This window comes from Crassostrea angulata, unplaced genomic scaffold (genome assembly GCF_025612915.1).
Source record: "Crassostrea angulata isolate pt1a10 unplaced genomic scaffold, ASM2561291v2 HiC_scaffold_261, whole genome shotgun sequence".
In the NCBI taxonomy this organism is placed as follows: domain Eukaryota; kingdom Metazoa; phylum Mollusca; class Bivalvia; order Ostreida; family Ostreidae; genus Magallana; species Magallana angulata.
The window spans coordinates 42,884-60,088 of NW_026441814.1; the positions used below are offsets into that span (position 1 = coordinate 42,884).

The 17,205-nt window shown below is 33.5% G+C and overlaps 1 protein-coding gene across 1 annotated transcript in view; it reads left to right on the forward strand.

The window, feature by feature from the left end:
* LOC128169952 (ankyrin repeat domain-containing protein 29-like) overlaps nt 1-16,941 on the forward strand; it is a 32,012-nt gene extending 15,071 nt beyond the window's left edge. The window contains exons 3-5 of the mRNA XM_052835968.1: nt 8,904-8,980; nt 9,594-9,653; nt 15,922-16,941. Of these exons, the coding sequence (XP_052691928.1) occupies nt 8,904-8,980; nt 9,594-9,653; nt 15,922-16,941 (1,157 nt within the window). The remainder of the gene's footprint in view (nt 1-8,903; nt 8,981-9,593; nt 9,654-15,921) is intronic.
* The last annotated feature ends 264 nt before the right edge of the window (nt 16,942-17,205 follow it).

Here is a 17,205-nt window from a genome sequence, read left to right on the forward strand (position 1 = left end):
TGTAAAGTTCTGCAAGCATTAGCTGTGTTTCTGAGCTCTGTGTATTTGCCATTACGTAAGCGATCCCTCGCTCGCGGCCGAGGAAATCGATTCCCACGGTCGGTGCTGGACAGGGTTATCTGATACACATTATTCGTGTAAACTTTGATAATTATAAATGTTTATATTCCCAATCTTAAGCATCGACAAAAGATTAATGGTGGATTAGTAACTCTAATTAGTTATAAAATGAATTTATAATAATGTTTGAGATCAACACATAAATTGATTAAATTTTTAAATGATGAACATGTCATGGTTTGAAATTCAATCATTCGGACTATTTTAATTATTGTGTAACTTTATTTTTTTTCTGATTTTGTGTTTTTTGATTCAAAAACTTTTGCCATATTTCGACATTTGTTTTAAAAACGTTCTAAATTTCGCGCAGCCTTCATTCCCCCTGAGGCACAGTCAGAGATGGACAGTTAATCTTTTAAATGACATCTGTTTATGTTTATTGACACTTCTAATTTTAAGAGTTACCTTTCGTTGATCTTCAACAAATATCGTCACAGACTGCTGATAAAAATGTAAACACAAATTTTCAGTGAAATTTGAGCATGAATTTATTAGATAGAAATATCGAAGCGTAGAAATTTCGTTTCTCTGAATGATAGCGTGATGCCGCTGGAGATGGAGTACATTCTTCAATATGGTTCCTTTCGTTTTAAATTTTGCAAACACCTAGATTCAAGTGTGATGAACAATCCCATGAATTTTCGCCTAGTTCTACAGAGTTTTACTGGAGCTACAATTTTTATTCGGAGGCGTAGTCTAAAACGCGGTCTGGAGTAAAATCGCAGACAAGGTTTCAAACTTTTGAAAAATTCTGACAAACGGTTATAACACTTTGTTAGGTATTATTTTAAATAGAAAAATACAATTTCCAGTCCAAATATCGAGGGTCATTTTCATATTAGAAATCAATTCTTGTACAAAAGAAGGGATAAATTGGGGGGGGGGGGGGGATGTGCTAATTGTACATATAACTGAATTAGATATATATGTTGCATATACTCGTACTTGTAGTACGCCAGTTCTTAGGGGTCAAAGGTCAAGGTCAAACCTAAAAATAGGGAGAAAGGGGGTCGAAAGAGCTAATTGTACATATAAATGAATATGATATATATCATGCAGATACTTATAACACATCAGTTCTAAGAGGTCAAGATCAAACGACCATGGTCAAGGTCTAAGGGCACACATAAAAAAGGGGGAAGGGTTTATTTCGAATGTGTTTGTGAAATCAATGAAATTCAAAGGATAATTACTGCTAGAAGCGAGAGTCCGAGAAGCTCAGTCGTTTAAAAATCATGGAAAAGTACCCAAGCGACCCGGGATCAAGCCCCGAGTCCCCAATTTTACATCCGTATTTTTTTAATTAACAATTTTATCCTAAAAATCTACTCAAAAAACTAACGGAAGACCCACTCGTTGCTCGCAACGAGATCGAATCTAGTTATTATTATTATTCATTTTCTTTTTTTTTTCTGACTCCTTCTCGGCTTAATAACTCAGAAAGTTTCCAACCGATTTTAATGAAACTTTCAGAGATAATGTGAAACTATTATCCCTCAAAGATGTTAAAGTTTTCTTAAAAACATCACTTCTCAATGGTTATGAATTAATCGATTTACCTCTGTAATAAGGCTGGAAATGAAAATCTGTCACTTCCAGTCCAAACCGGAAGTGTTTTTAAATTTTCGAATTTTCGAATTTTTTGTTTTAATTTCAAATGTTTACGAGTTTTGTAGACTTGGTTATGCTAAATACATAACTGAAATCCGTTTGAAAATCGAACGATGCATTACAGAGATATCGGTGTTTAAAAATTGATTTTTTTTCGAAAATTCTGATTTCGCGCCCTTGGTTTAAAAAATAGCGTAATGTTTTTGTTAATTCGTACTCAGAATCATTCTGATTTTGATAAGTCGTACCAAGAATTATTCGATTTTCGTTCTTTTCGTTTTAATTACTCTTGTTGTTGGTTTAAGAGCTCTGCTTCTTACAGGAACTTCCAGCTTTACTTCCGACATTAACGGACGACCCACTCGTTGCTTTGCAACGAGCTTTGCTCTAGTATTATTATTATTATTTTTTTCATATGCATACAAACATTTGAATGATAATTCAAAGCCATTTTTCATTCATCCACTCACACAATTCATGTTCACATTCATCCACATTTAGCAGTTGTTGCTTATTAAATAATGACAAACAGATAATATTAATAATAAACAAAGAAGAAACAAAAAAAAATACTAAATTGTATCAAATATATGTGTCCATACACGCCACTTGTTGGTTAAGTTTTGCAATTGGAATTTCTGACATGAAATATATATTTTTCAACTTTGTATTTGTATAGATAAAATAACAAATCTGATAGACTAGACATTTTACCTTTTTTAAGATAGCAAAATAAATGTTGTTTTGTATACAACATTATAAAGTTTACAACTGTCTTTTGACAATGAGAGTTCAATAAAATTGAAATAAATACGTATAGAAGTATACTGGTAAATATGCTTGCTGAGGTTGCTCCAAATTGTTGATAGTTTTTACAGCTTATAAAAACATGTTGAATTCACTTTCACAAAAGGAACAGCAATCAGAAGATACAACATTGATTTTTTTTTTCAAATAGTAATTTACAGGAAGAATTCTATGAAGTAATCTGTATTGTTATACTTTCATGTTAAATACTGAAATCTTATTGGTTTAGACACGGTTCACAATCTGTTCTATTTCACTCAGCGTTAGCAACGCACTTAGTAACGGGCAACATTACGAATTGTTAAATGCACGAAAATCATGCGCGTACGGTTCGCCTTAGAATTCACGTTATTCCTATTTAAAAGCAGTGATGTTTTCTTTAAAATTAAGACTTTCAGTATAACAAAATAAATAGTGCCTGTTTGGGAGGATAACAGTTGAAATTGACACCCCTCGAAAACCATTGTCAACCTCCGCTTTGCGTCGGGTGACAATGGTTTTGTTCGGTGTGTCAATTTCAATTGTTACCCTCCCAAACAAGCACTATTTATATATTGTAACAATTGAATATATGAGTCATTGGTTGTCTTAAAACATACATTAAAAGCATCATAAACACAAATGTCTACACCATATTGTACCAATTATTAATTCCACTTCGGCATTGCAGTTGTTTTTTTTTTTAAAGGCAACTAGTTGTTTGTAGATGGGTTTAGTACATTTGTTTTGCACAAGAAAAGGTTTGTATTGATATAGAATATATGGAGTAAAAGATCTCTTAAGGTATCCGATGTACAATTGACCAAAAAATGATGCCTGGTAAGGTATATATTCAATGTACTCTTTTAATAGGTAAGGATATGTAGTTTCTAAAAATAGATGTTTTCCCCGCCAAATCACTATGGGGAAGTAACTCTAGCTCTGCAAATCACGCATGGTAAAATACTACTTTTCTTTGACGAAAACATGTGTAATCATTAATAATATTTATCAAATAAATATTGCTAACATATTTAAATAAAAATAAAGATTGTAAATAAATTGATTACCTTTATCAATATCTTTTTTTTATTTTTGCGAACTTTTTTTTACAATGACCATGACGACTCACACGATTTTTACCCCCCACCCCCCCCCCCCCCACGTTAGCCGTCGCATTCATAATCCAACGCATATTCCCGTTACCTGGTAATTTTCTTTTACGATTGAGAACTTGTAACTTTAGAATTAAATATCTAATTTATATTGTTCTTTTTTTTTCATTCAGCAAAATGTTTGCACAAAATATATTGTTACTAATCATAGGCGTCGGAACCGGGGGGGCTAGGGGGGGCTTAGCCCCCCCCCCCCCACTTTTTTTGCAAAGTTATACCTAACCAATAAAAACATAGCATGATAGAGGGTTCAGCCCCCCCCCCCCCCCCACACTTTTTTTCGCAGGAAAGATTATCGTTCCTAATTTACCTTGAAAGATTGAGAAGTTAGATTCAGAAGCATACTAGCCCCCCCCCCCCCCCCCTCTCTCCCCCCCCCCCCCCCCCCCCCCCCCCACGGAATTAGGATTTCCATGATTTTGGGAATTACTTTTTTCTCAATATTTCTGAGGATTAGTCTAGCCCCCCCCCCCCCCACTTTCAATTTGCTTCCGACGCCTATGCTAATACAACGAAGTCGTGAATTGCGGGTCACATCAGGTGTGTAAAGCGTTACGAACAAAGCGTGCAAGAACCGTGTGAAATGTTTTATTAGAATTCATTCCAAAAGTTTTACTCGTAGAAAACAATATATATTGTGTTATCTTTTACTTACTTAAGTCAGTTTTAAAATGGAGACTGTCGATAAAGTCTGACTACGATGTTTCCGTATCGGTACAAATTGCAAATTGTGGAATGCACAATACATCAACATGCTTTACGCACTTATAACAAAATATGAATCAACCATAAATGACGCTGTGATGTTGTAATAAGCATGCATTTTTTACACGATAATATTGTGTACAAATACTACACATAACATGAATCGGACATCGGCTATCTGGCTGAACCTGTCAATCAAATCTCGAGTATTTGATTTCATTGGATGGTGACGCGCCTCTTTTATGTAAACAGCAAAATGAAACGAATTGACTTTAAAGCAGTCGGAATCAGTATCTAATAGTATTATTTGAATGATATAAAATCCAGCGATTTTGAAAAAGTAAAATGTACCGTTCATGCACATACATGTAATATGAAATGCGAGAGAAGAAATTGTTTGGAATCCCGATTAAAAAATAAATCAATGATTAGAAATTTCATTATTTGACTCTTGTTAACTTGATTTACGGAAAATAACAAGGAGATGTTTTAACACAATAATTACAATAAACGTGTACAAGCATTTTAACCACGAAATGCATGGTACTTATTAAAAATAGTTAGTAGGAAATACGCCGTTATACAAATGTTAGGTCCGAAACACTCTGTATGTATAATTGAACAAATTGAATAGGGCCATACGATTAACAGACTACCCCAATTCAAGTTATGCACAGTCACAATATCTATGAAATCAATGTTTAAAACGACCTACTCAGTATTTTTCGACGAAATACGTGTCACTGACTTGTGTACTGCAACTTTTACTCTATAAATTAGGATTTTTTTTTCACGTTATTGCAAGAGCGCCGCGGGAAAAAAATAACGTCATACAATGGCAAATGACGTAAAGCTGCTACAACGTCACAATCAGCGTAAGGGGGAAAAGTTAAAATAACTCGTTTTAAAATTAAGGAAAAAAAATATTGCTTGACTTTATGCATCAATTGTTTATTCTTTAACGTTTATTATGTCAGATCAAAAATAGTGCGACTTTTTGAAAATTTATTTCAAGCTCCGTAATCTACCGAGCTCATCCCGGAAAATCCCGAGCTCTCTGGCTCAATTGTACATCGGATACCTTAAATAAAAATCAGATATGTACCGGTAGAAAGGATTTTAAATACGTTGATATAGCACTTACTATTATGTTATATTGCATTGTACAAATATGAAAAACAATTTTTTTTTTTATTTGAGAACTTACATGTGACAAAAGAATTCCATTATCATCTAGAAAATCATTGATGTCCTTTACGCCTTATGTTATACCAACTTTTTATAAACAATGTTTTCACACCAGCTCTTATATGACTAAAATACCAAAAAGGCATCAAAAAAGTTTTCTTCAAAATAATTATCATAATTTATAACATAGAGCATTGATTTAAAAAAAATCACCAAAAATAAGTAACAAGTTGACAAAGTCTTCACCATTAATGGCCTTCAATTTGGAAGTCCATAAGCTATGTCCAACAATTAATCTTTTAATCCATGAATATTTTAATGACATAATAAACGTGTTAATATCCAACATTTTTAAACCACTATTTAATATTCTTAAATAACTACTGCACGTTTTATTTTATTTCAAAAAATTCAAAAATATCTTTGTTCAATGTGGTGAATACCTCTTTGGGAGTAGGTAAAGACATATATAAATGATTGATATTTTTTTGAATAACTAGAGATTTTACTACCGTCACACGTCCAATTGGTGTAAAGTTTCTTCTTCTTCATTGTTGAAGCATGCCTTTAATTTTTGGAACTTGAATAGAATAATTTAACTCAGTATTCTTTTTTCAAGATCGACAGAAAAATAAATACCCAGTAAACTAAAGTTGTTAAGCCCCAATCTAGTTACAATCTCGTGTTGTGAAAAACCTAATTTGAGAATTGTTTTGAGCCAATCCATATAATTTTTGTTTTGAACTGTTTATTTTCAACCCAGAAATGTTTGAAAAAAGAAAGTATAGATCTGAGTATCTAAAGATGCTGCATATTGACTTATTTTATGTTCTATGCTGCCTATTGTAATACCCTTTATTTTCTTGTTTTGTTTAATAAGAATTGAAAGTACTTCAGTACAAAGGAGAAATAAATAGGGTGCAATAGGGTCTCCCTGTCTACAACCTCTTTCGATAGAGTGGTTATTAGATAAAAAGCCACTTTGCAACACTGAAGCCTTAAATATGTGTTTAATATTTTAACCCACTGGTTTTGGTAATTATATAAATTACCAAAACCAAAACAGTTCAAGACTTTATAAATAAATGACCAAGAAATAGAATCAAAAGCTTTTCCAAAATCAATTAGGATCAACAGTCGTGGATTTTTTTCATGTTCAGTATAGTGCATTAAATTATAAGTAAACCTTCTATTTTCTATATATATATAGAATATATATATATATTTAGGTCTACCTAAAAAACTTAAAATACTCAGCAGTATTTACGTTACTACCAGGTGACTTATTATCTTTCATATTTTTTTAAAACAACAAAACGTTATTTTTCAGTTTTCTCTTTGTCTAGCGACTCCGATAGACAATTATCCAACTTTGGAATTTCATAATTTTGAATAATATCTTCAAGATCCAAATCGAAAAGTTCTGAATCATTTTCTATATATAAACTTTGGTAAAAAAAAAATTAACTTCAGTATGCGTGCCTGGTCATAGATCATACTATGTTTATCAAGTTTTAACTTTTTAATTATTTTATTTAAATAATTACGGTTTTCTAAATAACAGAAGTATCTAGAGGGTTTCTCCTTTTTCTACATATTTAGCCCCAGACCCAATCATATGTCCTTCCATCATTTCTTCGCGTATATTTTCTAATAATGACTTTATTCCCCAATTAAAGGTAAATTAATTTCTTCCTCAGATTCTCATTTACATTTGTCTTCAAGTAATGACTCTACTCTCAAGTTTCTTTCCTTTTTTATGGGAGAAGTAAGAAATAGTGACACTCCTTATTTCTATAAGGTTAACTTCTAAAAATAATCTACCGTCTAATTCATCGATGTTACCTTGTATATGTTACGTACGGAAGTTCTGTATGGATTCTTTCACTGTCTGTACATATTTGTTATCAAGAAGTAAACTATTTTTGAATTTCTAAAGCCCATGTCCCCTTTAAAAAATTTAAAGTTTTATTCTAGAATGACAATGAGACGGTCTAATCTACAACCAGGTTTAATTATGTATGACTCTACCTTTTTTTTTCTTGATGAACTTAAAAAACTTAAAAGTTATTATAAAAAAATATAGAGACACCTTTTGCATTTGATTTGTGATTTGAAATAACAGTTATATCCCCACATGGCTTCTACAAATTGCTCAAATTCGGGAATAAAGTGTGTATCTTGAAAACATATAAAATAGTAATCCTTGGTTTAAAAAAAAAAAGTTTTGATAAAGTGGCCAACCTCTGAGAATTAACTGTGGCAATCTTAATAGAATCAACCATTTTCAAACGGAGAGAGATAAACAAATGTCATGTAAAAATGATCAAAAAAGGAAAATTGTAGACAACCACTTACCACTACCATATGCATCCAGATATATTGGATTTCAATTGAAAAAGAAAATGAAAAACACTATCGCACCCTGTCTCTCACCCTCCATACCTGTTGTAAATAAACAGACATCGAACTCGAAGCGTCTATGGTTTTCCGATACCGATCTCACAACATGTTTTTTGACTCCGCAATTAACAATACACACACAAAAAGAAAAGTGAGTTCCGTTGCTTTAGTTTCTCAGTTATGTCATCCAGGATGTCAAATTAATGTCTTTTTCCCTCGTTGTCCAACGCAAACAATTTACCATTGCAATACCAGGTTGAATGTAACCTGGAATCATCCTTAAGATCACGGATCAGCTTGGCATTCAGCGGAGTCAGATGATCATGCACGATGAAGTGTTTTTCACTTTTTCGACCGAGCGGTTCTTTATAATCCGGATCGGTATCGCGGAATTTGGCGATTACTGGTCTGGGTGCGCCCCTACCCACTCCTGGAATTCGGTGGATGGCGTTCTGTGTTTCGTTCCATTGTAGAAATTTAATGTTACTCTTCTGCGAGTATTGTTGTGTCTGGTTTGCCAAAATTAAAGCATTACCTGCCATGTATTGAAGGGAGTTCAAGCTTTCCCCTTATTTGGCTTATTGACTGTGTCTGAGCATTGAATTTTTAGTGTACATGTTCTCAGTCAAGGTTGAAACTATCACACCTTTCTTTGATTTCTTTTTTGCTTTCACTTATTTTATTTTCAATTTTTTGCTCAAATTTTGTTTTCACTGCTGTTTTAATGTCATTTATTGATTCTTCCTAGATTTCTTTCAAAATTTAATTTTTAACGTCTGTAATGATTTCCTGTCTGAGCTCCTTTTTTTATTTCTTCTCAGAATGAGGTCATTATATTCTTTTTTCTGTATTTATTTCAGTCTTTTTTACCATGTTTTCTTGTATGTCAGACATGATCTCGTGTATTGATTTTAGTTCTCCTGATATACCTGTTGTTCCTGGTGGAACCCCAAGCGGGGAGTCCATGTCTGACCTCTCTGTTCCTTTCTGGGGTTTTGTTTTTGGACGCAGCTTTATTGGATACTACGGTGTTTCTCACTGAATCTGGCACTTTGTGCTTAATTGGACGAGCTTTTTTCCCGAGTTTTCTTTGGATTTTCAAATAGTTTTTTCCCCATTTTTTATCACACCTTTGTTTATCGTTCTCCACTGAGTGAGGACTCACAACCGAGTTTCACAATAGAAATTCTGATGTTTACGACTATCACAAATAAACGAGTTGGAAGCAAAATTAAATTAACTAACACTAATAATAAGTAAATAGTTAATACCAGATATCACAAAATTAAGCTTATAATCGTCAGAAACAAAGCAAAATCCAACATATATTGCAGAGCTTTTTTTACCAGTGCACTACTCCATTGCTTGTCCGGAAGTCATCCATATTTGAACAAAACCTAATGGGCTTATTCAATGAGTTTGTGTTTGTCACTTGCACGGTGTGAACGTTTATTCATCCCCAGCAAAAGAAATGGGTAGTGAGTTGAAATGCTTTATCAATCGGTTGAAATGAAAATTAAATAGGGGTCAGACTTTTGGTTATTTAAAAGTCCCTGGTAAATTTTATAGTTCATGAGAACCGAAAATGCACAAACATAATGACAGACAGACAAACGAAAGGACAAGGCTAAATTTATATTCCACATTCAGAGTAAAAGCGGGGGGACAACATGAAAAAACACGAATTCTAAAGAATAGGCATTGACGCATGTCGAATAAACAAATATATAACCAAAAAAAAAACAAATTTAAAGAAAGTGAAAAACAAAATAATTAAAAAATGTACAAATGTTTAGATGGGAAAAACATAAATTGTATTGTTGAAGTAACATGGAACTGTGTTTATCTTAAAGTAGAAAATACAGATTTCAAGGGGGGGGGGTAAACGTTTTCTACATGCACTTTGAGGGATTTTGGTATTAAAAATATAAGTAATTTAATATTAAATGATTAAATTTATATCATTATGGCCACTTTTTTGCATTTGCTTATGACGAATTCTTACGTAAAAAATTGCTGCATGGAAATACCTACGTAAAGATTTCTGAACCTAATAGCATGTGATGCTTTTAAACTCATAAACCTTCGGACAAATGAACCTTTGGACTATTGGGCCGTGACTTTCGCCTTTCTTTAAGGTTTTGGCTTGTCTTGAATTTGCCACAACAATGTTGTGATAAAAGAGAGATATAAGAAAGGTTAAGCATTTGAACGTGTAGTTCTACGGGTACGTGTAGAGTTACAAGTATGTTTATACGTACACGTACTATAATTCGGGGTATGTTCTGTAACTACATGTACGTGTATGCGTACGTGTAAAATAATTACATTAAACATTTTTAACATGTTTAGGTAACTCTCATTGTTTTTAAAATAATTATGTGACTTTGATAAAACGAAGAGCATAGTCGTCATTAATGAATCCTCTGTTTTACTTTACAGAACATCTAATATACACTTAGTCTATATATTTATCAAAAAAATGCTACAAATTGTCAATTACGTGTACTTTTATTTCTACCAGTTTTGTAAAGAAAAAATGACGTATTGTAATATACACACAATTAGGGGATTCTCTTAGTTACACGTACTATTACACGTACACGTTGAAATGCTTAATCTATCTAAAAAAAGACATTAGAATTTGCCATGTCTTAATCCGCTAAATGACAAAAAAGCGCGAAATGAGCGGAGTTGAATAGTACCCTTACACAGAAAACACTGTATAAGCAATCTGTTTAAGGCCACAATTGACCATGGGTTTGGCTGTTGCGTTTGTCATCCTCTTGAGCGGTTTCTATTTTTTTTTTAGTATTCCACTATTTCTACTGAAGAGTGTCGGAAAAGGGACGTATATATATCCCCTCTGACTTGCACAAACATTTGTACGATGAAACACTTGATCAGACGAGCGCCACTCGTCATATTGCATAGGCGCACGTTCAATCGTCCGATCATCTGGTCATTCGTGCGATCCAATAGCATTAATTATTTTACAACACTCGCATTCATCATACAACAGTTCATTTAGACGTAAGTTATATCGCAAGATTAAATGCATTTACATCTTATATATGCAATTTTTTGGGGCAACATTTTACGAACCATATCCATTTTTTTCGATCTTACGAATATTTTGTTGCTTCTGCTCATGTGCCAATTATGAAAGGGCTTAACTCCGAAAAATTAATGATGTTATATTAATGTAGAAGTTGCACTTGCTATTGCCAATTGTATTTGTTAATCATCTTTTTGACGAAAATCTACAACACTTTACCATCTCTTAAATAATGGTTTCTTAAGGTACCTCACTACACCTAGACTTATAAGTTTTAAGACACTACATCACAAATAAAATTTAGCAGTAGGATTGTCACGTCCCCGAAATCAAAATACTATATTAAAATAACGAAAATATGACAGTATGTTTTACATCACTTGAGCTTTAGGTATACTTGACGGATTTGTAAAGTGATGAAAATCCCTACTCTCGTCATTTTTTTTACCTTTGAACTATTGACATGTCCTTGCACTTTAATTGTTGCAAAGTATAAACGCTGGTGACGGTTGTGTCACAGTTTCAGGTCGAAACCCAAATTACACAAAATGATGCACGGCTAAATTACATAAACATCAAACATTGACTATTATAATGTAGGTTTCAAAATTATCCAAATACGCTGTACGTACCTATATTTGTTGTGCCTTTGGAGGAAATAGTTGATAAGATTAATATCACGGGTGTTTCGTACTACATGTACCATCAGGCCTGAAAGCCATCTTCACTCTTTTTTTAACCCCATCCCCCTAAAGCCTTTTTAAACGATTTAGAGAGACCTTAACATAGACTAAAGGTGGCTTAAATGTCGTTAGTCTACCTTACTGCATGTTTAAGCAACCTTTAAGGCACACGCACAGGTATCAAATCATCCAATGACGGACCAGGAACCTTTGACTTCGGAAGATGCAACAAAAAATTTCTATGGTTAAAAGTAAACACTTACAGTACCGATTAGACCCAACCTAACACCACTGTAAACCCCGGGTTTACTTTTGTGGTTTACTCGGGGTTTACTTTTTGTAAATTTGGGTGCACTCGGGGTTTACTTTGAGTTTACTCGAGGTTTACTTTGGATTTACTTAAACATTGCTTTTGAGGTCAACTGTACGCACTGAAGTGTGTCTCCACCCGTCTTTAACTTAGCATCCTACTGCCTGTTATTCCTGCCCCTTGTATATTCAAATACACAGCTTGCGTCTGTTTCCAGGATATACTTCTGACTTGGTTTACTCTCTTTGGGTTTACTTACTTTGGGTTTACTCTGGGTTTAGTGTGGGTCAACTCTAGTAAACCCGGAGTAAACCCAGAGTAAACCCAGAAAGTAAACCCAGGGTTTAGTTGGGGTTTACTTTCTGTTAGGTTGGGTCTGATCGGTACTGTACTATGGTTCGATATACAGAAAATAACATATATTAAATTTATGATAAAACAGTACATATATAGACACCATTCAAAAATTGTTACTTTGTTTACAGAATGCGAAAAATGCGTGCATTACATGACCCCTTTTTTGATTATATGCAGAAAAAATTTGAGAATGAAGCCGTTTCTTTCTTGATATGATTTTACCTCAATGATATCTAGCCCGAATACACTATAGTGAAGTCCTAGGGACCAATGGATTAACTTGGTTATATTCGTAATTCGTTCAATCCGTAAGACGATACTGAAATAATAGTTATACCGAAATCACTATATACATGTACATGTCTTTTTTCAGCAGACTATAATTTTTTGCTACTTGGGGCTTAGAATTACAATACATTATTTTGAGACCTTTAATGATAGGATTGTGAATTGAAGAGTCTGTGTTAAAATAAATTCATTCAAACTATTATGTTAAATGGTAATGCAATCTGTAAAGAAATTCGTTAAAGTAGTGTTAAATTTTATTATCATCCACCTGTACGGGATTCAAAATCAGTTATATCCGTGAAATCGTTATATTGGAATTAGTTATAACCGATAAATTTTGCAAAAATATGTTAAGAATTTTACCTTCACGATATCCGTGTTTGTACTTAACGAGTTTTATCGTTGCTCTAAAAAAATTAAGGACGACAGACCCAATTCCATTTGCGCAGATATATTGCTCAGCTAAAAGAAGTTATTGTTACGAACATCAACATCTCAATATTACGTCACAATCACTAAAAGTCAAAGAAAAATCGCTTATGAAGCAATTTACCATTTCATTTCGATCTGCTTCAATACTCGAAATGAAAATAGAGTGAAACCGCTCCTGTGCATAAATTTTGACGTGTTTTGTCATACATAAATATTTAGCATACTCTGATAGTTGTTTTTTTTTTCATAAATCAACCTCTAAATAATGTACATAAACTTTTTTTCGGGTTTGCGCTGTACTTCCCATGAAAAAAATTGAGGAAAAACAACGATAAACCGCACGTCGGCATGTTCTTATGTGATATTAATTCATATAATTACATAAGTGTCATGATTTAATTTGGATAAAAAATCCATTTTGGATTTTTTTTTAAAAAACAATTTTTCTATCTTAAGAATTCTTTTTCCCATTATGTTCAATTGAAAAAAAAAGTTAGACAAGCTTTTATGGTAAATTTGAATAAAAAATATATCACATAATATTTTTAGCTCACCTGAACTGAAAGCTCTAGTAATCTTTTCTGATAAAAATTTATCCGTTGTCTGTCGTTGGCGTTGAAAAATTTCCAGGTAGTGTAGATTCAAATTTGTTCAAATCATTGTCCCCAGGGGTAGGGTGGGGCATCACTGGGGATGAATTTTTACATAGGAATGTAAAGAGACATTATTTAAAAACCCTATTCTTATTAAGTATTAGGTCCGAAAAGCTAAAACTTGTCTGGAGGAATCCTCAAATAGCGTATATTCAAGTTTGTAAAAATCATGGTTCTCGGGGGTAGGGCGGGGCAACAATTGGGGATTAATTTTTTGTATGAATATATAGAGAACATCTTTAAAAATATTCTGGGAAAGTTTTCAGTTCAAAAAGCAGTAACTTGTGTGAAAGCAATGGTTGTGCCGAATAAAGTTTGATCAAACCATTCCTTAAGAAAAGTGGGGCCCAGAGCCGGGGAGGGGTGTAGAGAAAAAAACATTTTACACGAATTGTACAACAACAAAAGGGGCTTGGTAGTTACCATATAAATATCTGGATAAAAATTGGCAGATTTTGAAATATTTCTGAGCAAGATCTACTGTACTTAGTTGTTAAGATATTTTGATTTTGATACTGTAATGCTAATTTGATCAGAGTTAAGGCTATTGTTGCTCAGGTGAGCGATATGTTCTCTGAGCCTCTTGTTTTAAAATTAATTTTTCTCTCACAAGAATGCTTATTCTCATTGTGTTAAATTGACAAATAGAAGTAACGCTTATATTTTTTGAAATGGTCCCTACTAAAAACCTCTTAGATTTTTATGTTATTTTTTGTTTGATTTTTATGTATCTTGAGTAACTCTAACCTATATAACCTATATTCTCATGAAATCACTATTGTAGTGCTTGTCCTGAATACAAATGGTATATACGTTGTACCAAAGAGGGAATATCTAATCTAAATAGGATCGGTGTTACGAAAAATATTCATTAGTAGTTTTGTATTTCCAAAATGCATTTAAACGATTATTCAAAATCAATTTGTTTAACTAATATTTCTTTACAGAATTGTCACCACAGAACAAAGTCAATGGTGAGTGCAAATCTGACAACTTTGAATTTACTCCTCTTTACAAAGCTTGCGAACAAGGACAGGAGTCACAGGCCGCTTTGTTATTACGTGGAGATGCAGACGTCAATTTTTGTGAACACAATGGATTAAATCCTCTCCTTATAGCTTGTCAGAAGAATCACTATAAAATTGTAGAGTTATTGTTGTGCAAAAAGGCAGATATTAATGTTTTGAATAACGATGGACTCAGCCCATTATTACTTGCTTGTGTAAATAGACACAGTACTATTGTGCGATTGTTATTAGATAACAATGCAGATGTAAATCTATGCGAAAAAAATGGATTCAGCCCTTTGCTTATCGCTTGTAGGGATGGGCTTGCTGAAATAGTTCAGCTTCTTTTGAGTAAACAAGCAGACATCAATTTGTCAAACAGAGACGGTTTCAATCCTCTCAGTATAGCAAGTTTTAATGGTCAAAACGATGTTATATCGCTTTTGATCGAAAAGGGAGCGAATGTCAATCTTTCTAGCAAAACTGAGTTAAGTCCTCTTTTCAATGCATGCCAAAGAGGTCATGAAAAAACAGCAGAAATTTTAATCGAAAATGGTGCACACGTCGATTTTCCTCAGATGTTAGAAACAAAAGTATTAAATGGCCCCTTTTCTTTTTTATTAAGAGGATGCAACGATATGTTACAGACTTTTATTGATAAGGATACAAATATTCTTGATGGGTATTCCTTGCGGCCTTTGGAAATAGCCATTCTATCTAAACATGGAAACACTGTCAAACTTTTGTTAGAGAAAGGCGCTAATGCTAATTTACCTAGCTGGATGGGATGTACTCCTCTTCATTGGTCTCTTTTGGTGAAAGATGAAATCATTATAAATCATTTACTACAAAATGGCGCAGTCGTAAATATGTTTTCGTTTGATAATACTCCACTGTTAATGGCCTCTTGTTCGGGTGATGAAAATATTGTATCATTATTATTATCAAAGGCAGTTGACATAAATATTAACAGCCAATGTGAAGCAAGCCCGCTTCATGCAGCTTGCATACGAGGTCATTACGGTGTCGTAAAACGTTTTCTCGAAAAGGGGGATTTCGTTAACTTCTGCAATACAGATAAACAATCTCTTCTACATCTAGCTTGTGAAATGGGACATTATCAAATTGTAAATCTTTTGCTTAAGAATGAAGCAACGGTCAATTTAACAGACAAAGATGGCCAGAGTCCTCTCCATGTCTCTTGTTATATGAAACATGATCGTTTGGTAGAAATTTTGTTGAACAGTGGCGCAACCGTGGACTTGAAAAATCATATGGGATACACTCCGCTATATATCGCATGCAATGTTGGACATTGCAAAATAGCTAGTCTTCTTTTAGATAAGGGAGCTGACATAAATGTAACCGATAATATGGGATTCACTCCACTGTATGTAGCATGTCAAAGAGGAACTATCAACACCGTAGAGCTTTTGCTGAATAATAAAGCCGACGTGAATTTAAAAAGCAAAGCAGGATTTAGCCCACTTTATGGAGCATGTTACATGGGTAATAACAAAATTGTCACAAAATTATTGAACAATGACGCTAATATAAATTTACTTGCAAACGATGGAACCACCCCTTTATATATCGCTTGTTACAACGGACATGACGACATTGTGAAAATATTGCTGGCCAATGGTGCTGACATAAATTTATGCGATAAATCTGGAATTAGCCCACTGGCAATAGCTTGCGAAAAAGGATACAACGCCACAGTCGATATCCTTTTAAGTAAGGGTGCTGATGTCAATGCATCTGATAAAAGAAAGCGTAGTCCTTTATTCAGAGCTTGCTTTCATGGATATATTTTAATTTCGGAAAAGTTACTCGAGAATGGCGCTGATGTAAATTTAAGTCAGGAAAATAACATCACACCCTTGCATATCTCGTGTATGAATGGACATGTAGACACAGTGAGGCTTCTGTTAAAAAAAGGCGCCAATCAGAATTCGATCACCGAAGAGGGACATAGTCCATTTTATAAAGCTTGCCTTGAAGGGTATGAACAAATCGCTTTCATACTAATTAACAATGGGGCTGAAGTTAATTTACATGACGAGATGGGTATCAATGCTCTCCGTATAGCATCTACTGAAAAACATGAAAGCATAGTAAAAGCGTTGGAAAAAAGAGTAGCGCGGTCCAGTGTTCAAAAGTAGCGATGTCTTTAAACCGCTTGTGAAAGTTGTAAATGCACAAATATGACCAAAACATTGGTTCCTTGCATATTTTTGTGCATTACCTATTACATATTTAGTACTAGCATATGTATGTACATAATAAAAACGTATTCCATGATATATGTAACAGACTCTAAAATTGTGAAAGTGTTTTCAATAGTCTTTATATTTTCTTGCACAGGAAAGCATATACTAACATTATTACATAGAAATCTGTGAATTTGAAACTGAAAAACATGGTTG